Below are 23579 nucleotides of genomic sequence, written 5' to 3' on the forward strand. Positions count from 1 at the left end.
ATCTGTCCATAATCTCAGCAGACAGGTTGCTCGTCAATCCTTAATATATAAAACCGCAGTAGCATCTGCAAGGCTGGCATCTGTCCTGGATACAGAATGACTTCTTGACCCAATAATAACCTCAGGGGGATCAAAAGCAGAAGTATGAAATCATTGCTTTTGTCCATGCTTTGTCTGCATGTTCCATATATGGAGATGCTGTTCATTAAACTAAAAATGTATGTCAAATGATGGTCTGAATTCAGAGGGAGACTGACTCATTATAAAAACCTGCTGACTCCAGACTCTGACTGCATTTGTGGAAGAAAATAGTTCTACACATCCAACTGAAGATCAGCCCACAGAGACCGACGGGCGATGTTGATAAGCAGAAAGAACTTGACACCTTAAGGAACTTTCCCCCGAAAGCCCTGTCACACTGGTCGCACACTTGCCACATTGCCGTGGGAACATCGCCTCCTGGACACAACAGGTCCGAGCCAGCCTGCCAGAGCACTCCGTCACACTGTCATATCCGCCTGTGTATCCCGCCCTCCCCCACACAGCTCACCCATTAGGAAATTAAAATGAAATGGAATCGGTTCTGAGATGGAGGTAGAGGAGGAGAGGACAGGGGAGAGATTAACATTGTGAGCGAGCGAGAGACGGAGGGGGGTAGAGTGTGTGTGTGTGTGTGTGTGAGTGTGTGATTGATTAATAGTTGTGATGTTTTATGTTATGTCAGAAAGGTGTGTAGTGTGTGGTACCAGGGAATTGTGGGAGTGGAAGGGAGGGAGGAAGGGAGGAAGGGTGAGAGGGTTCCTGACCGTAATTCCACAATGTAACAGAAAGTGCACTGCAGAGAGAGTGGGAGAGGGAGAGGTAGAGTCAAGAAATAAAAACTGAATATAACACAGAGAGGGGAGAGAGAGTGAGAGTCTTTCCCTCCTTCCTACCATCTCTCCATCCCTTTTTCTCCCCACCCCCTTTCCCCACTCGCCCATCCCCACACACCCTCGCCCATCCTCCCTCTCTCAGTTCAGTTCAACTCCAGGTGCTTTATCGGTCTGCCATATATAATGTGTTGCCACAACATTACAGAAGGAGATAGAAATGATCAACAGAAACAGGAATGATAAGAATTACATTTGGAAGTACACATAAACTTAAACATGGATATACAGTAGATACAGCCTTGCAATTATAGTCCCAATTATTAACAGACCAGTAGAAAAACTCTCCCCGTCTCCCTCTCCCTCCCTGTGCTGCAGTGTCAGCAGCTGATACAGTGTCATTTTCTTTATTTGTTTGTTTGTTTCTGTAGTTCGTTAGTGAGTTCGTTAGTCACACCACCTCCCCCCGAGCTCGTTATGACACGGTGTGTGACCACGCCACCTAATGGATCGCAATTAAACCCCAACACTAACGAAGCTGCCTGCAATTAATGAGCCAGAGAGAAAAGATGGGATGACTCCTGAGACAGAGAGAGACAGTGTATATATATATATATATATATATATAATGAAAAATGGTATATGTAGCTGCGCTCTCACTGTGAATGTATAGGACAAGACTATTTCATTTACTCAAATCAAAGTTTAATTTTATGACAAGCACAACACGTCAGGCCAAGGTGTGGCCGAATATGGAAGTCGCCCCAATAGGCCAATCGGGATGACCCCATGCCCCATGAGTCAGTTGCCCCAGTGCCCCGGCTCGTCTTCTCACTTTGTTGTCATCATCCTGTCACTTTATCAGCACCCCACTACACTTCACTTCATCAGGACCCCCCCCGCTCTTCACTTTGCCTCAATGGCCAAACCTTTCTGGTGTATAATATATACGCATGTATGTAGGTATGCATCTATTGTATAAGTATTTACTGTTCAAATATTTTCACTGCCTTATCGCACTCCCTGTGTTACGAAATGGCCACAGTGTGTACAGATGTAGTGTTCAGGTGTTTAGTGTTACTATTGATGTGTGTATGTGTAATTCCTTTCGCAATACTCCAAATGTGTGTCATGTCAATAAAGCACCATTTGAATTCAATTGAAATTGAGAGAGATGGAAGGAGGGAAAGTTGCATATAAGGTGCTTCAGTCAGTGTGTCAGATAGTGTGGTAGTCAGTCAGTCAGTCAGTGTCAGTCAGTGTGTCAGTAATGTTTGAAATTCCTAAATGCTTCTGCAAAGAAAGGATGATGATATTATTATTATTATTATTATTATTATTATTATTATTATTATTATTATTATTATTACTACTATTATTAACAACATCCATCAACATATACAAAATACAAATTAATATTAAATCATTTCTCAGTTCAGCTCAGCGATTTTGACTTCGATGCTTCATTCTAATCTGTGTGTGTTTCAGTGTTTCAGTTCGTCTCGAGGTGATGTTTATTGTTACTGCACGAAGAGTGCTGAGACTGTGAGAGCAGTGGGTTGGGGGGCTGTGAGGGAGTTAATGAGGCTGCTAGTGTCTATAATCTGTCGCTCGGGGGAGGCCATATAAGTGCCCCCCCACCCCTCCACTGCTGAGTTTTTATGAGAGCTATTAAAACAGACTATTAGGTGAGAAGAGAGAGAGAGTGAGGAGAGTTTAATTGTATTCAACTGTTTTGTATATTGTGTGTGTGAGTGTGTGTGTGTGTGTGTGTATGTATATGAGAGTGTGTTTGTGTGTGTGTGTGTGTGTGTGTGTGTGTGTGTGTGTCTGAAAGTGTGTATGATTGCGTGAGTTTTTGAGTATATAGCGCCATACAGTGCAGTTCTATATTGCGGTACAGTACAGTTCTATATTGTGGTACTGTGCAGTACAGTGCAGTTCTATAGTGCAGTAGAGTACAGCTGTGAGTCCTCACACCGGTCAGTAGCCCCCTGTCCTCTTCATCACAATCCCACATTCCAAACCTCCATGAAAACATGAGGGAAATCATACTCAATGCTTCCAGTGTCTGTATTGGGGTGAAATCCCTCTCTCTGAAATCAAATTCAAATGAGCTTTATTACCGGAGTGCTGTGGTATTGCCAAAGCGCTCTCGCTCAGCAGTATCGCTCTCGCCCTTTGCTGCTATCACTCATCTCTGTTTTACATTCTCTGCATTCCTGCCATCAACACTCAGAGAAGGAAGGAGGGAGAGCAAGAGAGAGGGAGAGAGGGGTTAATACAGTGCAGATATGTAGAAACACTGGCTGACTGGACAGTACAGTAACTTAACACTGTCCTGAAACAAAGAGATATAAGATAGGGAGAGAGAAAGAGGGGTGGTTCTGGGATAAATGAAGGGAGAGATGTGAGAGAGAGGGAAGAGGTAAAGGATCTATAGTGAGAGAGAGGAATATGTTGGGAGACAGAGAGAGAGAGAGAAACAGAGCACAGGGTGAAGACAGAGAGATGATCGGAGATGGTGTTTTGTAGTATCTGAAAACTTTACAATAGAGACCACACAGAAAAAGAATAATAATAATAATTCAATAATAATTATTACAATTATTATTAAAATTGTAATTCTCCCTACCCAGCCAACACACACTAAAAACACATTACCACACACACACTAATACACTCACACACAGTAACACATATGCACACAGTTACACATACACACACACACAGTGACATACATACTGTAACACACATGCACACAATAACATGCACACAGTCACAAATGCACAGTATAACACACACAGTAACACATGCAAACATAGTAACACACATACAGTAACACAATTTGCACAGTTACAGTAACACACATACACAGTCACAAACACACTTTAAAACATAAAGTAACACATACGCACACAGTAAGACACGAAAATGCATACGGTAACCCTTACACGCACAGTAAAACACATACAGTAACACAAATGCACACAGTACCCTTACGCACACAAGTAACACACATACACAGACACAACCACGGAAAGTAAAGCACCTGTTACTGTGCGCAATTGGAGCGCAATAAGGCTCTACTGCCACCTGTTGATGAAAAAAGCAATTGCGAGACCAAGAAAATAAGTATTTGGCTCCACCTGGTGTTAGAAAATGAGCGGGACAGAGATGTATTTTTTAGTGATGTACTCTGGTTTGGGATAATGGTCTGTGTAGTGATAGATACAAAAACAGACAGATAGATAGAATGAAATACAGAATTAATGGTTGCTCTTCAGTGTTTTATTTTTTACACAATAAAGTCAGTTTATTTTCTTTACAGTTGATTACAAAATGTTAAATATAAAATCTGCTTTATAGGTAGAATTTTGAATGTGACTGACAGAGATGGAAGGAGAGCAAGAGAGAGATGAAAAGAGAGAAAGAAATTAAGTGTGAGAGAAACAGAGAGAGAGATGGTAAGGAGCAGAGAAGAGCAGAGAGAAAAGCAGAGATGGAGAGAGATGGGCAGAGAACAGAAAGGAAGAAAGATAGAGAGATGAAGAGATGGAGGGAGTCTATAGCCGTGCCCCAGCAAAGGAGTGCAGGATGTCTCTGGCCAGATCCAGGTCCTGCGGGGAGATGGACAGGGCCTTGTCTACCTCGGCCCGACTGTATCCCTCGCTCAGCAGCACCGCCGTCCACTCCTCCCTCTCATCCCGTGCTCCCTGCTGCCACGGCACACTACCTGAGGTGGAGGAGGAGCAAGAGGAGGAGTGTGAAGAGGAGGAGGTCTGTCTGTTACTGTCTCTCTGTCCCTCCTATCTTTTTCTGTCCCTACTGTCTCTTATCTCTCTTTCTCTTTGCCTGTCTCCGTCTTTCTCTCTCTCTCTCTCCATCTTATTCTCTCACTCACTGTTTCTGCTGTCCTGGGAGCCTGGGGGCCTCTGTGACTCAGTGCTGGAGATTCCACTAGACAGAGAGAGAGAGAGAGGAGTGAAGGGTTAATATAGACAAACTGTCTGGACATTACAGTACAGTAACACTGACTGACTGAACACTACAGTACAGTAACACTGACTGACTGACTGGACACTACAGTACAGTAACACTGGCTGACTGGACACTACAGTACAGTAACACTAACTGACTGACTGGACACTACAGGACAGTAACACTGACTGACTGACTGACTGGACACTACAGGACAGTGTTCCATTTGAACAGTAAGGGGTAGTGCTGACCTGGCTGTGAACTGAGAGTGCGTCGAGCCCCCAGAATTGTCCTCTTCGCTGCTTGACCTCTCATCCCAGTGCCTTATGGGTATATAGAGAGTGAGATGATTAAACACCTTAAATCAATCAAATAACCCCTAATTAACTCATGCAGCACAATGCAGTTAATATAAGCTATATTCATAAATTGGTCACCATCGTTTGACTGACATCAATAACCAGTGCAACTTGGAGGAGACATAAAATACACCATGTACTGGACTCTAGTATTTTTTAGAGAATGTGTATGTGTGTGGGTGTTGTTTAACTCTTACCTATCCACTGCCAGTCTCTCTCTCTCTGTGCTACTGTTGTTGAGACCCTGCAGGAACACAGAAATATTACTCTCTCTCTCCCTCTCCCACTCCCACTCCCTTCACTCTCACTCTTGTGGTGTGTAACTCACGGTTCGAAAGTTGGAGTATTTTCTGAGCATGTCCGAGACGGAGGGGCGGGGGGGCAGGGTGGGGGGCGCAGGGCTGTTGGGGCGTGGGGGCAGACTTGGGGGTGCCAAACTGGGGGAGTTAGATGACTCTGTCAGAGAACTGGCCTGTGGAGAGAGAGAGAGAGAGAGAGAGAGAGAGGGAGAGAGAGAGGGGTGTAATAGGCACATTTCGCTGGCATCGCTGCATCGCTGGCATTTAATCCTGACAGTGTGGATGCTTGACCAGCTCAAGTCCCAGCATGCACTGTGGCGGCATGTGTTTTAAAAGCAGACAGCAGACAAACACCCTTCGTATCACACACACACACACACACACACACACACACACACACACACACTCACCTTCATCAGAGCTACCTTCTGCATCACCAGTTCCACATCCTCTAGATCCTCCTCATCCTCGTCCTCATCCTCGTCCTCCTTGCCCTCCTCTCTGGCTCCCTGTCTGTGGGGAGGCGGGGGCTCGTAGGGGTCGATGGTGATTTGCTCGGTGCCCCTGATCTCACAGCGGCAGAAGGGGCAGGAGTGACCATCCGACTTCTGCAGAGCGTGAGAGGAGGGAGAGAGGGAGGGAAGCAAGGAGGGAGGGAGAGACAGCAGAGTTACAATTTTATCGATTTCCCTGCCTTTTTTTTAAATGACCCCCATCAAGCAATTAGCGGGCGGGTGAGGCGAGTGGCTGGCGCACCTGCCAGGCGTGCAGGCAGGGCAGGCACAGCAGGTGTGCGCAGGGCTGCAGGCGCACACTCTTGTCCCGCTCCGTGCAGATCTTACACAGTTGGAAGCTGCTGCCCATGTCACAGTACAGCGCATACTGCTCCTGAGAGGGAGGGAGGGCGTGGAAGAGGGAGGGAGAGGGGGTTAATACAGTATATAGACCCTGAGAGACTGGGCAGGACAGTACACTGATCCTGCACTGAGAGGAGGAGGGTTGGCACAGGCACTCTGACTGACAGAAAACTGATGGAGCTGTACCTCAGTGACCTGTATTCGGCTCGGGGTGACTGGCTGGTACAGACTGCTCAGATCTGGGTTGAAGTCTCTGCCATCAGGATACAGATAGCTGCAACACAACATGGCAGAAAACTTACAATGACACACACTGTCGCACAGCTACACACAACAACACACACTGTCACCAGGAGCATCTCATTAATATGTGCAAAACTCAAAAAACTAAAAAACACTTCCTCATGAACTCATTATCCAAATCAATACATCATAAATTACTTTGTTATGAATATTACCCAGTTTTGATACAATCAGTGAATTAAATTAGACAACAAGTGTCGATATTTCAGAGTTAAAATCACAATTTCAGCGATTCAGTCTCAATCCAGCTATTGTGCAATATTGGGGCTGGGGAGCTCGCTGCAGACAGGTTTATTATGGGACCTAGTGGTCAAATATGGGAACTTGCAAGAAGCGCTAATAGAGGCTCATTGGGGCAGCCGTTGCCCCTCACACTCCACAACTCTGAGCGCTGTACTGGTATTTTGTGTCAGTCTGCACGGTTAGGCGCTTGAGAAAATGGCGATCAATGCAGCTGCGCTACTGTGTTAACTGTAGTTTCTTTGAAAACACAACATTTGAAAGATTACAATTGGTACAATTTGCAGCTTGACCCCGACAGACTAGACATTAACATTACTCAACAAACAAAGGAAAAGGGGAAAAGGTAAAACAGGACATTTTCAAGTGCATGGTGTGACGAGAAAACTTGACTCTGTGGCTGCTCTACACGAGTATTCTGTACTCCCTGCATATTGCCCCGGTCATCGTTAACATGATGACTGGGGCAATTGTTAGCATCATTAGATATATGGACTAAAACAGGGGTGAGAGATTTGAAACACTTTTCAGAACGGACTAAGAAACATGAAACACAAGACTAAACTGAAAAGAGGATGCAACCCTCTTTCTCCTGAAGGTCGATCCTATTTATTGTCAATTTGAAAACTAACATATCCTTCTCATTGTTGTGAAAATATGTTTAAATTAGAGTAGACTTTTAGACTTTAGTTTATCCTTGTGCAGTTTTTGTCTGGGACACTTGGGTTATAGGATACATTAAATCCATCTTTAAAGTATGTAGGCAACCACAATGGTTTGTGGGCTGTTAGCTGCAATGGTCTCAAGTAGACTATTTACTGTCTATTCTCTTATAGCCTAAAACTCAGTCCCAGGTGATTCTCTGCTTGTATGAATTACATTTAATTTTCACATAATTATTCAAAGAACGATTTCAAAAGTGGGTGTGGTTAGCGATTCAGGTACCGCACTACCAGTATAAATGGCCAGGAACCACTACTGACTGTCACAACTTAAGAGACACAAATTAAGAGACCACTGCAAAATTATCAGTTTCTCTGGTTTTACTATTTATAGGTATGTGTTTTGGGTAAAATTAACATTTTTGTTTTATTCTATAAACTACTGACAACATTTCTCTCAAATTCCAAATACAAATATTGTAAATTAGAGCATTTATTTGCAGAAAATGACAACTGGTCAAAATTACCAAAAAGATGCAGTGTTGTCAGACCTCGAATAATGCAAAGAAAATAAGTTCATATTCATTTTTAAACAACACAATACTAATGTTTTAACTTAGGAAGAGTTCAGAAATCAATATTTGTTGATATAACAGCTTTCATGCATCTTGGCATGCTCTCCACAAGTCTTTCACATTGATGTTGGGTGACTTTATGCCACTCCTGGCTCAAAAATTCAAGCAGCTTGGCTTTGTTTGATGGCTTGTGACCATCCATCTTCCTCTTGATCACATTCCAGAGGTTTTCAATGGGGTTCAGGTCTGGAGATTGGGCTGGCCATGACAGGGTCTGGATCTGGTGGTCCTCATCAGAGAAGATGACCTTACTCCAGTCCTCTACAGTCCAATCCTTATGGTCTTTTGCAAACCTCAGCCTGGCTCTTGTTTGCTTCTCATTGATGACGGGCTTTTTTCTAGCTTTGCACGACTTCAGCCCTGCCCCTAGAAGCCTGTTTCAAACAGTCCTCGCCATGCACTTCACCCCAGCTGCCGTTTGCCATTCTTTTTGTAGGTCACTTGACGTCATCCTACGGTTGTTGAGTGACATTGAAATTAGTTGGCGGTCATCCCGGTCAGTGGAGAGTAGTTTTTGCCCTCTGCCAGTCTGTAGCTTTGTTGTCCCCAATGTCTGCTGCTTGACCTTGTTCTTATGAACCGCCGTCTTTTAAATTTTAAGGATGGAAGCAACCCGACGCTCACTGTATCCCTCTGCCAGTAAAGCCAGAATTGAACCCTTCTTTTCCTCACTCAAAACTTTACTTTTCAACTTTTTTGGCATGGTCAATAGTTATTTTTTCAACAGACACTGGAATGGAATGACCATACATGTAGACATACTGATTTAAGAAAAATTTGCAGTGGTCTCTTAATTTTTTCCAGAGCGGTATATAACAACACACACTGTTACACAACAATGCAAACTGTCACACAACTACACAACAACACACACTGATAAACAACAACAGTCGGTGTGTCAGTACTCACAGCCCCTCGCGTTGGCCCTGTATTAGGGCATTGTACAGAGGGGAGTTGTGGGGGATGGTCTGAACCACGGTGCCATCATGGGTCACATGACCAATTGCCCACTGGCCCAGCCGAGTGCAGCTCAGACGGAAGATATAACTGAGAGAGAGAGAGAGAGGGAGAGGTCAAAGATACTGTTCTGTCAAATGTGTCAGTCAGTCAGTCAGTCAGTCAGTGTAGTTCTTAGTGGTCAATGGTTAGTGGTCAGTGGCTACCTGCCCGGGCGGTGGCGGTGTCTCTCTAACCGCTCTTTGACCTGGTCATAGGTCTGGAAGGCCATGTAGCCTGGGTGAGTGACTGCGAGCTGGTCCCAGTTCCTCAGCAGATTGGACCAGGGCTGGAGAGAGACAGAGGAAGAGAAAGGTAGAGAGGATGGAGATGAGGGGTTGATAAAGATGCGTGTGTGGTGCGTGTGCAGTGCGTGTGTGGTACCTGGAACAGGCGGGTGAAGATGTCGAACTGGAAGATGGAGACGTGGTCGCTGCAGGTGAGGTCCAGGGTGGAGCGCAGCGCCACTGCCTCCATGCCCTCCTGGAAACTGTGCACCGTGCGCAGCTGCTGCTTGAACTGTTCCCAAGGCACACGCACCCTGCGCGGACGCACACAGATTAAAACGTGCAAAGCCTCACACTGCGCAGACTCTTTCATTTTCTCTTTCTCTCTCAAATCAATTTCAGTTTAGTTGTATTGATATTACTGGAGTGCACTGGTGTTGCCAAAGCTTTCAAAATGTATTACATCACAGGAACAATACAACACAGAGTAATACAATAAAATTATAATAATATATGTTAGGATGTAAAAAAAAAACCAAGAACAATATCGAATTAAATAATAAAACCAGTCTCTCTCTCTTTCTCTCTCACTTGTTCCCAAACGCTTTCCTCCAGAATTCTCCTGCCTCGCTCTTGGCCAGCCTGTAGGTGTCACCCTGAAATTGTCCCCCTGGAAACAAGGCCTGGAACTCTGCCAAAGAGTGACTGAAGATCAGGGACAGCTTGGTGAGGTTCCTCCTGTAGGGGCGGGGGGATATGTCAACAGAGAAAAGGAGGCAGAGGAAAAGTCAGACACAGTACAGTAACACTGACTGACTAGACACTACAGTACAGTAACACTGACTGACTGACTGGACACTACAGTACAGTAACACTGACTGACTGGACACTACAGGACAGTAACACTGACTGACTGACTGGACACTACAGTACAGTGACACTGACTGACTGACTGGACACTACAGTACAGTAACACTGACTGACTGGACACTAACAGTACAGTAACACTGACTGACTAACTGGACACTACAGGACAGTAACACTGACTGACTGACTGGACACTACAATACAGTGACACTGACTGACTGGACACTACAGTGCAGTAAATGAATGACTGACTGGACACAACAGTACAGTATCACTGACTGACTGGAAACTACAGTACAGTAACACTGACTGACTGACTGGACACTACACTACAGTATCACTGACTGACTGGACACTACAGTACAGTAACACTGACTGACTGACTGGACACTACAGTACAGTAACACTGACTGACAGGACACGACAGTAAAGTAACTGACTGGACACTACAGTACAGTAATACTGACTGACTGACTGGACACTACAGTACAGTAACACTGACTGACTGGACACTACAGTGCAATATCTGACTGACTGACTGGACACTACAGTGCAGTAACTGACTGACTGACTGGACACTACACTACAGTATCACTGACTGACTGGACACTACAGTACAGTAACACTGACAACTGACTGGACACTACAGTACAGTAACACTGACTGACTGGACACTACAGTACAGTAACTGACTGGACACTACAGTACAGTAATACTGACTGACTGACTGGACACTACAGTACAGTATCACTGACTGACTGGACACTACAGTGCAATATCTGACTGACTGACTGGACACTACAGGACAGTAACACTGACTGACTGGAAACTACAGTACAGTAACACTGACTGACTGACTGGACACTACACTACAGTATCACTGACTGACTGGACACTACAGTACAGTAACACTGACTGACTGACTGGACACTACAGTACAGTAACACTGACTGAATGGACACTACAGTACAGTAACTGACTGGACACTACAGTACAGTATCACTGACTGACTAACTGGACACTACAGTACAGTAACACTGACTGACTGGACACTACAGTGCAATATCTGACTGACTGACTGGACACTACAGTACAGTATCACTGACTGACTGGACATTACAGGACAGTAACACTGACTGGACATTACAGGACAGTAACACTGACTGACTGGACACTACAGTAGAGTAACACTGACTGACTGACGGGACACTACAGTACAGTAACACTGACTGGACATTACAGGACAGTAACACTGACTGACTGGACACTACAGTAGAGTAACACTGACTGACTGACGGGACACTACAGTACAGTAACACTGACTGACAGTACACTACAGTACAGTAATACTGACTGACTGACTGGAAACTACAGTACAGTAACACTGACTGACTGACTGGACACTACAGGACAGTAACACTGACTGGACACTACAGTACAGTAACACTGACTGACTGACTGGACACTACAGTACAGTAACACTGACTGGACACTACAGTACAGCAACACTGACTGACTGACTGGACACTACAGTACAGTAACACTGACTGACTGAACACTACAGTACAGTAACACTGACTGACAGGACAATACAGCACAGTGACACTGACTGACTGGACACTACAGTGCAATATCTGACTGACTGACTGGACACTACAGTGCAGTAACTGACTGACTGACTGGACACTACACTACAGTATCACTGACTGACTGGACACTATAGTACAGCAACACTGTCTGACTGACTGGACACTACAGTACAGTAACACTGACTGACTGAACACTACAGTACAGTAACACTGACTGACTGGACACTACAGCACAGTAACACTGACTGACTGGACACTACAGGACAGTAACACTGACTGACTGACTGGACACTACAGCACAGTAACACTGACTGCACACTACAGTACAGCAACACTGACTGACTGACTGGACACTACAGTACAGTAGCACTGACTGACTGACTGGACACTACAGTACAGAAACACTGACTGACTGACTGGACACTACAAGACAGTAACACTGACTGGACACTACAGTACAATAACACTGACTGACTGACTGGACACTACAGGACAGTAACACTGACTGGACACTTCAGTACAGTAACACTGACTGACTGACTGGACACTAAAGCACAGTAACACTGACTGACTGGACACTACAGTGCAATATCTGACTGACTGACTGGACACTACAGTGCAGTAACTGACTGACTGACTGGACACTACAGTACAGTATCACTGACTGACTGGACACTACAGTACAGTAACACTGACTGACTGACTGGACACTACAGTACAGTAACACTGACTGACTGGACACTACAGTACAGTAACTGACTGGACACTACAGTACAGTAATACTGACTGACTAACTGGACACTACAGTACACTAACACTGACTGACTGGACACTACAGTGCAATATCTGACTGACTGACTGGACACTACAGTACAGGATCACTGACTGACTGGACATTACAGTACAGTAACAATGACTGACTGACTGGACACTACAGTACAGTAACACTGACTGGACATTACAGGACAGTAATACTGACTGACTGACTGGAAACTACAGTACAGTAACACTGACTGACTGAACACTACAGTACAGTAACACTGACTGACTGGACACTACAGCACACTAACACTGACTGACTGACTGGACACTACAGCACACTAACACTGACTGACTGAATGGACACTTCAGGACAGTAACACTGACTGGACACTACAGTACAGTAACACTGACTGACTGACTGGACACTACAGGACAGTAACACTGACTGACTGGACACTACAGTACAGTAACACTGACTGACTGAACACTACAGTACAGTAACACTGACTGACTGGACACTACAGCACACTAACACTGACTGACTGACTGGACACTACAGAACAGTAACACTGACTGACTGGACACGACAGTGCAATATCTGACTGACTGACTGGACCCTACAGTACAGTAACTGACTGACTGACTGGACACTACACTACAGTATCACTGACTGACTGGACACTACAGTACAGTAACACTGACTGACTGGACACTACAGTACAGTAACACTGACTGACTGACTGGACACTAAAGCACAGTAACACTGACTGACTGGACACTACAGTACAGTAACACTGACTGGACACTACAGTACAGCAACACTGACTGACTGACTGGACACTACAGTACAGTTACACTGACTCAACACCACAGTACAGTAACACTGACTGACTGACTGGACACTACAGTACAGCAACACTGACTGACTGACTGGACACTACAGTACAGTTACACTGACTCGACACTACAGTACAGTGACAGTGACTGACTGACTGGACACTTCAGTACAGTAACACAGACTGACTGCAGTATTTAAGTGTGTATCCGTGAACACACAAGGTAGGAGAGAGAGTCAGATTCAGAAAGAGAAAGGTGAAGATACAGAGTTATTTTTAGTTTCACAAGGCTGATATTTTTAGCACACATGTATTCACACAGACACACTTGTACATTCAGGCCCACAGACACACACACTCTCTCTCTCTCTCTCTCACACACACACACACACACACACACACTCACAAACACACACTGATACATGGAAGAACTTACGACACAGACACAAACTGATGCACACCAATCTTGAGACACACACTCACACTGACACACACACTGATGCACACGCATTCACACTAACACACCTGGACTTCTCAATGTTCCTATTTTTCCTTGTTTCTAACTGCAGTCAAATAAACCTTCAGCCCAGAGAGCACCCTAACGCTTATGCCAAGGCAACAAGTGGGCCAGAGGATCTGCCAGTGACTGTCTCACTGACTGATTGGTGACTTTTTTGTATGTAATACTGACCACTGACACACACATACAAACCAAACTGATACACATGCACTGTCACACTCTCTTACACCGACACACTCTTTAGCACATGCACATTGACACACTCTCTCTCTCTCACACACATTAACACACACTCTCACAGATACACACACACTAACACACACTCTGTCACACACACACACTGATATGTTCTCTGACACAGACATTGATACACTCTCACTCTCACACACATACACTGACACACTCTCTCACACACACAGCCACTCTCTCACTGTGGTAAACAGGAAGTTACAAGCTGCGTTTCCTGTCCTGTATCACGCTAGTCACCTGCGTGATGGAAAGTTCCGTTACTGACTGACCAACAACCCCCTCACCCCCCACCCCATCACCATAGCAACACCATCAAATCAAACAAATAAAAAACATTGTTTCTTTCTGGGCCCCCTCTCTCATTTTCTCTGTCTTTCTATTGTCACTGTATGTTACTGTCTCTGTCTATCTGTGTCTCAGTATGTCTCAGTAGTATACTGTAGTACAGTGTAGTACAGTACAGTGTAGTAGAGTTCAGTAGTTCAGAAATACAGAGATACACAAACGTACTTAGAGACAGTAAGACCCACAGAGAGACAGACAATCAGAGACACAGAGAGAGACACAGAGACACAGAGAGACACACTGTTCTGGAGCCATAGAACAAAACCTGTGTCAGTTGGTTGGTCAGACTGTGTGTCTCTCTGTGTCTCTGATTGTCTGTCTCTCTGTGGGTCTTACTGTCTCTAAGTATGTTTGTGTATCTCTGTATTTCTGAACTACTGAACTCTACTACACTGTACTGTACTACACTGTACTACACTGACTAACTGACCAACCAACTGACACAGGTTTTGTTCTATGGCTCCAGAACATTACGAGTATTTTGATGCCATTGCTCCGCTGTTTCCGTGACAACTTCTCAGGGACTCTGCGGTCACAAGACATTTCAGGTCTCTCTATCTGTTTATTTTCCATTACTGATTTCCTGTCCTCAACGCTAATAATTGAACTGCTCTGTTTCAGTGTGTCAGTGTGAGTCTGCCAGTGTGTGTTGTGGGTCGGGGTGAGTTTGTCTGTGTGAGTGTCAGTGTGTGTGTGTGTGACAGCATCAGTGAGTGTGTCAGTGTGTGTTTGTGACTATGTCAGTGTGTGTCTGTGTCTGTGTCAGTGAGTGTGTCAGTGTGTGTCTGTATCAGTGTGTGTGTCTGTGACTGCGTCAGTGTGTGTGTCTGTGACTGTGTCAGTGTGTGTATTTGTGTCAGCTCTCTCTGCTGTCAAGCTGCCAGACACTAACCCCTCCTCTGAAGGAACTGAAACAGAAGCACAGAGCTAGTCTGAGTACATTCCACACACACACAAACACACACTGACACTCTGACACACTCCCTCTCACACACATACACGCTGACATACTCTCTCTCTCACACACACACACACACACACACACACACTGACAATGACACAATCCCTCTCACATATCCACACTGACACACTCTCTCACACACACTCACTGACACTTTAACAGTCCCTCTCTCTCTCACACACACACACACACACACTGACACTCTGACACACTCCCTCTCACACACACGCACGCTGACATACTCTCTCTCACACACACACACACACACACACACACACAGACAATGACACAATCCCTCTCACATATCCACACTTGACACACTCTCTCACACACACTCACTGACACTTTAACACAGTCCCTCTCTCTCACTCACACACACACACATACACACACTGTAAGACATACATATCATCTCTCCTTCTCACTCTCCCTCCCTGTTTCTCTCCCACTCCCTCCTTCTCACCTGTAGCTGGACGATTCGTCGTACATCTTCTCCCTCCCCTCCTTGAACAGCAGGATGGCCTTGTTGCTCTTCTCCTGCAGCTGCCCCAGATGGGCCCTCAGGTACTCCCACTCTTCCTCCCCTCCTCCTCCCCCTCTCTCCCTGCGGGGCGTCCCCCACACCAGCCGCAGATGCGACAGGGTCTCGTGCATCAGCTCCGGCAGGTAGGGGGGGCTGTTGCGCAGGGCTAGCCGTGCGTTGTCACACAGGCGGCCGAGCTTCTCCAGCCGTCGGACCACCTTGTCCAGTGCGCGGCGATCGGCGGAGGACAGGGAGGGGGAGGGGATGGAGATGGGGACGGGGACAGGGGAAGAGAGGGAGCGAGGAGGCAGAGAGGGGGAGAGAGCATGGCTGGGGTAAGAGCTGAGGTGGTGGAGGGGTGGCCGGCTGTTACGAGAGCCCCCTCCGGATGCCATCGGGGGAGAGGGTGCGAGTGAGTCTGTGCTAGTGCGTCTGTCTGAGTGTGTCAAAGAGTCTGTGCGTCTGTCCGTATTACTGTTAGTTTTGTCTGTCTTTGTCTTTGTCTTTGTCTTTGTCTTCGTTTGTCCAACCGTCCGTCTGTCTGTCGGGGTATATCTGACTGATTTAAAAAGCCTTCGACAGAGCGGGCAAGAGCAATAAGAACTAAGAAGTTATATATATATATATATATATATATATATATATATATATATATAATAGAAAAGCTCAGCAAAAGATAGAAAGGGTTAGGCTTTGTTTTGCAAGAGAGGTAGATGGAAGGAGGAAGACAAAGAAAGATATGATGGTGGGCACAAGAGAGTGAGAGACGGAAGTGAGGACAAAGAGACAAGTGGAAAAGGATGGAGTGGTAGAGAAAGGGAGGTAAGGAGAGAGTGAGATAGAAGAGTGCGTGATGGAGTAAAAAGAGAGAAAGGAGAGAGGAACTGTGTAATGACTGTGAAAAAGAGATCAGGGAGAGAAAAGAGAGAGATGCTGAAGTGATAGAAATGGAGAAAACAAGAGAGAGAGACAGAGAGAGACAGTCAGACTGTATAGACTTTTTTCAGTCAATACAGTAAAGTATAGCCCAATACGAACACAGAAACACACACACACACACACACACAGAGTCTCAAACACACACGCTCTCACACACACACACACACACACACTCACACTCACACACACACAGTCTCAAACACACACACACACACTGTCTCACACACCCTCTATCTCGCACACATACATGCACAATATCAACATGCCAAGCTGTACAGCAAAAATGATGCTCTGTATATAGTAAAAAAAAAAAAATAATAATAAAGTAGTAGAAGCAGTGGCATATAATTGAGTCTCTTCTTTTCTTGCTTTTAAGTCAATGTAGAAATACCAGTCAGGTTATTCCCCATTATTGTTGCTGCAGTTGTCCTTGTTGTTCTTGTTGTTCTTGTTGTTGCCGTGGTCAGTTGTTGCAGCTTCTCCTCATTTGCCGTGTCCACAGACAATCTGTCCCCTCGTCTGTCCAACTCTACAGCCTCCAGCCCAGGCTGTCCCTCGTCCCGCGGCCTTCCTCCATTTTGAACGAGTGAGTGTGTGAAAGAGAGAGAGAGAGAGAGAGAGAGAGAGAGAGAGACACTGGCTTCGCCCCTCCTTCTGTATACGTCTTTTTGAGAATAGTCTTCGAAAAGCTGCCCTCCCTCTTTCACACACTGTCACATTCTCTCTTTCTTTCTTTCTCTCCTCCCCCTTTTTTCTCTTTTATCGGTTTCCTGGTGTACAATGCTGACAAACTGGTTGGTTTGCATCTGTTGTGAAGACACACAGAGAGCAAGAGAGACAACACAGCACCCTAGCCCTGTGAATGGCTGTACTTACATGGAAAATAACTGTACACCTGTACAATCTGTTTTTAACTTTTTTATTGTATTTTGTTATTGTAAATATTGAATTTTCTTTGCTGTATCTGTAAATGCTTTGGCAACACTTGTGTAAACTTGTTATGCCCATAAAGCTAATTTTTAATTTGAGAGAAGAGAGAGAGAGAGACTGAGAGAAACAAGACAGGATGAGAGATAGAGGAAGTATTGTGTTTAAGAGTGTGTCCCTCTGTACTGTAGTGTAGCCCTCTGTCAGTGCTGTGGAGACACATCACTACTCGCCACAGAGAGAGAGAGAGAGAGAGAGAGAGGGGTGGGGATGGTGTCAATTCAAATGTGAAAAAGCTTTATTGGCAGGACTAAGTGATGGCAGAGCATTGACAGACGGTCTTACACTGAGGACTTGAACAGCTATTTACAGGGTAGCTGTAGTACAGACTGTCCGGAGAGGGGGTGGGATTTGAACAGAAAAAGAGACAGCCAAAATGAAAGGGGAAGGGAGAAAAGATGAGGAGATGTAGGGAGATAAGTTTCACACATTGACAGAGAGAGAGAGAGAGAGAGAAAGATAAGAGATATTTATTTATTTATAACAAAGCCTTTGACAAAAAAAAGTCAAAAATAAAGAACAAAAAAATCCTTGAAACTCCCTCCCACACACACGCATGCACGCACACACACACACATTCACACACATACACACACACACACACCAAACACCCTTCTTCTTGATTATATCAGAAAAACACAACCCCCCCCGTCAGTGAGCGCACAGACCTACCTGACACACCACAGCCTCTCACACCCCTCCAGGTTGTTCGGCATGTAATCAAATTTATACCTCACTCTTTTGTCATAAAATGAGGAGCAGTAAAAAAAATGTATTACACTAAGGAGAAGAGTGTGTCTGATACAGTGAGAGGAGTGAGTCTGACACAGTCAGAGGAGTGTGTCAGAGAGAGAGAGAGAGAGAGAGAGAGAGAGAGATTTATTGTGTGTTTTTGTTTTGTTTTTCCTTATTGTTATCATGTATTTCTGTGACTACAATATTTGTTTTATGCTTTGGCAACACCATAATGCCATAGCAATAAAGCTTATTTGAATTAAGTGAGAGAGAGAGATTGACTGATACTAACTGTCTGAGAGAGAAATTAAACACACAGTAAACATACACAATAGTTCAGGGGAGACGGAAGGGGGAATTCCTGAATCTCTGAGTAACCATTCTATTGTCATTGCCATTGCCACGAGTCGGGAAGAGATTAAATTGACTGTGCTGCCATCTAGTGGACCACCTCAGTATTGCATGTCTAGGGCCAAACTTTATTTTAGGGAACATTAAGTTCTTCAATAAATCATCTTGCTGTTGCTCCCTCCTGTATTGTGCAGTTAAGAGTGTACACTGCATGCAGCTGTGGTGGAAAGTGCTGGCTCTGCTCATTGCAAACTGTTATCTCTTTGTATACACTACAAGTCAAACCCCTCAATTTTTCCAGTTTGTATTGAAATGTACACAATTTAATGTCTCAATGTACTCTGAAATTAAAGCATAGAACAAATAAACAACTGCAGATAAAAAAGCTATCATGTAATCATTTTATTTAACAAAATGTAACCCCTTAAGCTGACAAACCCCTGTAGTACCCTTAAAAGGGCACCAAATCTGTGTGCTTCTCTTTAATCCCATGTGCACTCTCTACTGTTGTGTTGTTTGAGACTCTGAGCTTTCTAACGATGTGAAGCATTCTCTGGTTTGAACATTTTGTTTTTTATATGCTCCCCCCACATTTACGACCCCTCCCCGGTAATTTGAAATGGGGGGGTGGGGGGATACATGGTCTGAGTAGGAATACACAATCTTAGACAATATTGACAATTATGACATATTCTGGAACCAGACAATCTACTGATCCTAACAAGACCATCCATGATTTGGCAGAAGCAACACACACCCGTAGAGAGCTCAAAATGTCAGGATGGAAAACTCTTTTTATAGTGTACGATTTTACATTATTGGATCTGAACTTCAGTGTGTTTGATAGAACATCAAATATACACTGGATTAATCGGTAGGTTGTTCTGAACAAACAAGCCTATTTGCAAAGAATTCCAATTGAAACTGAATGATCTGTGACTGTCTGAATCCCCCACACCATTACACCACCACCACCAGCCTGCACAGTGGTAACAAGGCATGATGGATCCATGTTCTCATTCTGTTTACGCCAAATTCTGACTCTACCATCTGAATGTCTCAACAGAAATCGAGACTCATCAGACCAGGCAACATTTTTCCAGTCTTCAACTGTCCAATTTTGGTGAGCTTGTGCAAATTGTAGCCTCTTTTTCCTATTTGTAGTGGAGATGAGTGGTACCCGGTGGGGTCTTCTGCTGTTGTAGCCCATCCGCCTCAAGGTTGTACGTGTTGTGGCTTCACAAATGCTTTGCTGCATACCTCGGTTGTAACGAGTGGTTATTTCAGTCAAAGTTGCTCTTCTATCAGCTTGAATCAGTCGGCCCATTCTCCTCTGACCTCTAGCATCAACAAGGCATTTTCGCCCACAGGACTGCCGCATACTGGATGTTTTTCCCTTTTCACACCATTCTTTGTAAACCCTAGAAATGGTTGTGTGTGAAAATCCCAGTAACTGAGCAGATTGTGAAATACTCAGACCGGCCCGTCTGGCACCAACAACCATGCCACGCTCAAAATTGCTTAAATCACCTTTCTTTCCCATTTAGACATTCAGTTTGGAGTTCAGGAGATTGTCTTGACCAGGACCACACCCCTAAATGCATTGAATCAACTGCCATGTGATTGGTTGGTTAGATAATTGCATTAATGAGAAATTGAACAGGTGTTCCTAATAATCCTTTAGGTGAGTGTATATATATATATATATATATATATATATATATATATATATATATATACACACACACACATACATATACACCGTATGATTTACTGTCACATAACAACAATAACACAAGTTAATAACACATCTGCTAAAGGGGTACATATCTTCTCTGACTCGCGTTTCGCGTACAGCATGTTAATACAAGATAGTTATAATAATAATAATAATAATAATAATAATAATAATAATAATAATAATACCACTTCAACATCTTAAAAAAAATAAAATGAAACTTTCTGCATGTGTTTGCATTGCTTTCCAATTTATTAAAATACAAACTTTATTATTCTTTAATTTTATACAAATTGTATAAATCTAAATTAGCGGGGGTGGGGTGTGCTTGCAGATCGAGTTTAGCCCGCCGACGAGAGGGCGCAACGTGTGCGCTTGTGCATTAAAGTATCTTTTTGTTATTGTGGTTATTCTATGTCCAGGTCACTCTCCTCTATGTTTGTTTGCGTTTCTGATGCACATTTCTTGCCTGCTACACTGGCACGTGTGGAAGAACCGGGAAGAACGCTAAGCCTTGTCCAAATGACGAAAATACTGCGGTAAAGAATGGGATTTGCAACACAATTCTATAAACGATAGAGCATAATATGAAATGATTGACGTTTTTCTATCGTCACACGATATATAACGTCATATCGAACAGCCCTGGCTTCAAGCATTGCATTCAAAAACACACTAGGTGGACAGTCCATATCTCTGGAAGATATCCACTGAGGATGAATTACAGCGAGCATGTAATGTAAATGTATATAGTTTCACACTCCTTTATAGAATGTAATTCAAGTAATTGTTTTCTGTTATGCTTTTAAACAATTAGAGTCTGGATTTGTAGTAGCAAAAATAAAATGTACCTTGTGCACATTGTTAATGTGTGGAATAATTATTTTGTGAATTTGCCCTCTCTAGAGGCCGGAGAATAAAATTATCAAAAATGATTTTAATTATAACCGATTCAAAATTCAGATAATGCGTGGCTGTATTGTGTATAAGTGTAGCATGGCTAAAATATGGTAAAATCCTAGCAAAAGTTAAAAAAAACATGGTAAAATCTATGTGGCAAAATAGTGGTACAATCATGGAAACAAAAAACGTGGTAAAACATGGTACAAATATAGTAAAACACGGTAACATCATGTTCCAATATGGCATAATATTATGATCATGGTAAACAAGACATAGTAAAATAATGGTAAAAATATGGTAAAATATAGTACACACACAAACACATACACAGACCATACGGTCCAGAGAATGTCCTATTGTCCACTACAAGCCACTGCCCTTATATCGTTTGACTAAATATTTAGCTAAATCCTAATTATGGGCTTTGCAAACTAAACATTTCACTTTGAAACAAATATTTAACAAAAATCTTAAATCTCTGATTCACAAAATAAATATATAGCTTTTAAATAAATGTTTAGTTTAAATCACTTTCACTGCGTACTTTCTGACAAACCCATAGCCGGTTGTGACTGTAATCGTGGTTAAGTCTCTACATCGCCACCTGAGGGCGCCGTTTCTTCACTGTGCTGTTTTGCGATTTATTATCTGTTAGTCGGGTTGTCAAATTCAAATTCAAAATTGTGTTTTATTGGAAAAAACATGTGTAGTATTGCCAAAGCAATTACACATCTACACACATCAACAGTAACACTAAACATTACATCTGTACACACTGTGGACATCCATGTGTTCTCTGGGTGAAGAGCCATGTTGGCATTGTGCCAACATATCTTTTGGAATTAATGTCAAAAAGTTCTACCTTGGTCTCATCAGACCATAATTTTCCCACATGTTTTTGGGAGACTGAATGTGTCTTATTGAAAAACTAGACAGGCTAGGATGTTATTTTTTGGCAGCAATGGCTTCCTTATCCCACAGGTCAGACTTGTGGAGAATATTTGCAATAGTTATAATATGCAGGGAGTGGCCAGTTACTGCCAGAAAGTCCTGTAGCTCCTTTAAGGTTGCCTTTGGTCTGTGTATAGCATTCTTACTTTACAGCATGTTTTCACACCTGTCTATAACTTTTGCACAGTACTGTATATATATACACCGATCAGCCATAACATTTTGACCACCTGCCTAATATTGTGTAGGTCCCCCTATTGCCGCCCTAACAGCCCTGACCCATCTAGGCATGGACTCCACTAGACCTCTGAAGGTGTGCTGTGGTATCTGGCACCAAGACGTTAGCGGCAGATCCTTTAAGTCCTGTAAGTTGCGAGGTGGGGCCTCCATGGATCGGACTTGTTTGTCCAGCACATCCCACAGATGCTCGATTGGATTGAGATCTGGGGAATTTGGAGGCCAAGTCAACACCTTGAACTCGTGATTCATTAGACCAGGCCACCTTCTTCCATTGCTCTGTGGTCCAGGTCTGATGCTCACGTGCCCATTGTAGGCGCTTTTGGCAGTGGACAGGGGTCAGCATGGGCACCCTGACTGGCCTGCAGCTATGCAGCCCCATACGCAACAAACTGCAATGAACTGTGTGTTCTGACACCTTTCTATCAGAACCAGCATTAACTGTTTCAGCAATTTGAGCTACAGTAGCTCATCTGTTGGATCGAACCACATGGGTCAGCCTTCGCTCCCCACATGCATCAGTGAGCCTTGGCCATCCATGACCCTGTCGCCGGTTCACCGCTTTTCCTTCCTTGGACCACTTTTGATAGGTACTGACCACTGCAGACCGGGAACACCCCACAAGAGCTGCAGTTTTGCTCTGACCCAGTCATCT

The 23579-nt window shown here is 44.0% G+C and overlaps 1 protein-coding gene across 1 annotated transcript; it reads right to left on the reverse strand.

The window, feature by feature from the left end:
* Positions 1-4148: 4148 nt before the first annotated feature.
* Positions 4149-17741, reverse strand: cblc (Cbl proto-oncogene C, E3 ubiquitin protein ligase). Its single transcript, XM_066719332.1, has 13 exons — positions 16024-17741; positions 10023-10169; positions 9589-9745; positions 9372-9493; positions 9118-9255; positions 6555-6642; positions 6268-6399; positions 5922-6119; positions 5541-5684; positions 5410-5456; positions 5105-5176; positions 4777-4832; positions 4149-4608 (listed from the first exon to the last, which is right to left on the reverse strand). The coding sequence occupies exons 1-13, from the start codon at positions 16476-16478 to the stop codon at positions 4439-4441; spliced, it is 1926 nt and encodes a 641-aa protein (XP_066575429.1). The 5' UTR covers positions 16479-17741; the 3' UTR covers positions 4149-4438.
* Between the last annotated feature and the right edge of the window lie 5838 nt (positions 17742-23579).

Source organism: Amia ocellicauda, chromosome 12 (assembly GCF_036373705.1).
Source record: "Amia ocellicauda isolate fAmiCal2 chromosome 12, fAmiCal2.hap1, whole genome shotgun sequence".
Lineage (NCBI taxonomy): Eukaryota > Metazoa > Chordata > Actinopteri > Amiiformes > Amiidae > Amia > Amia ocellicauda.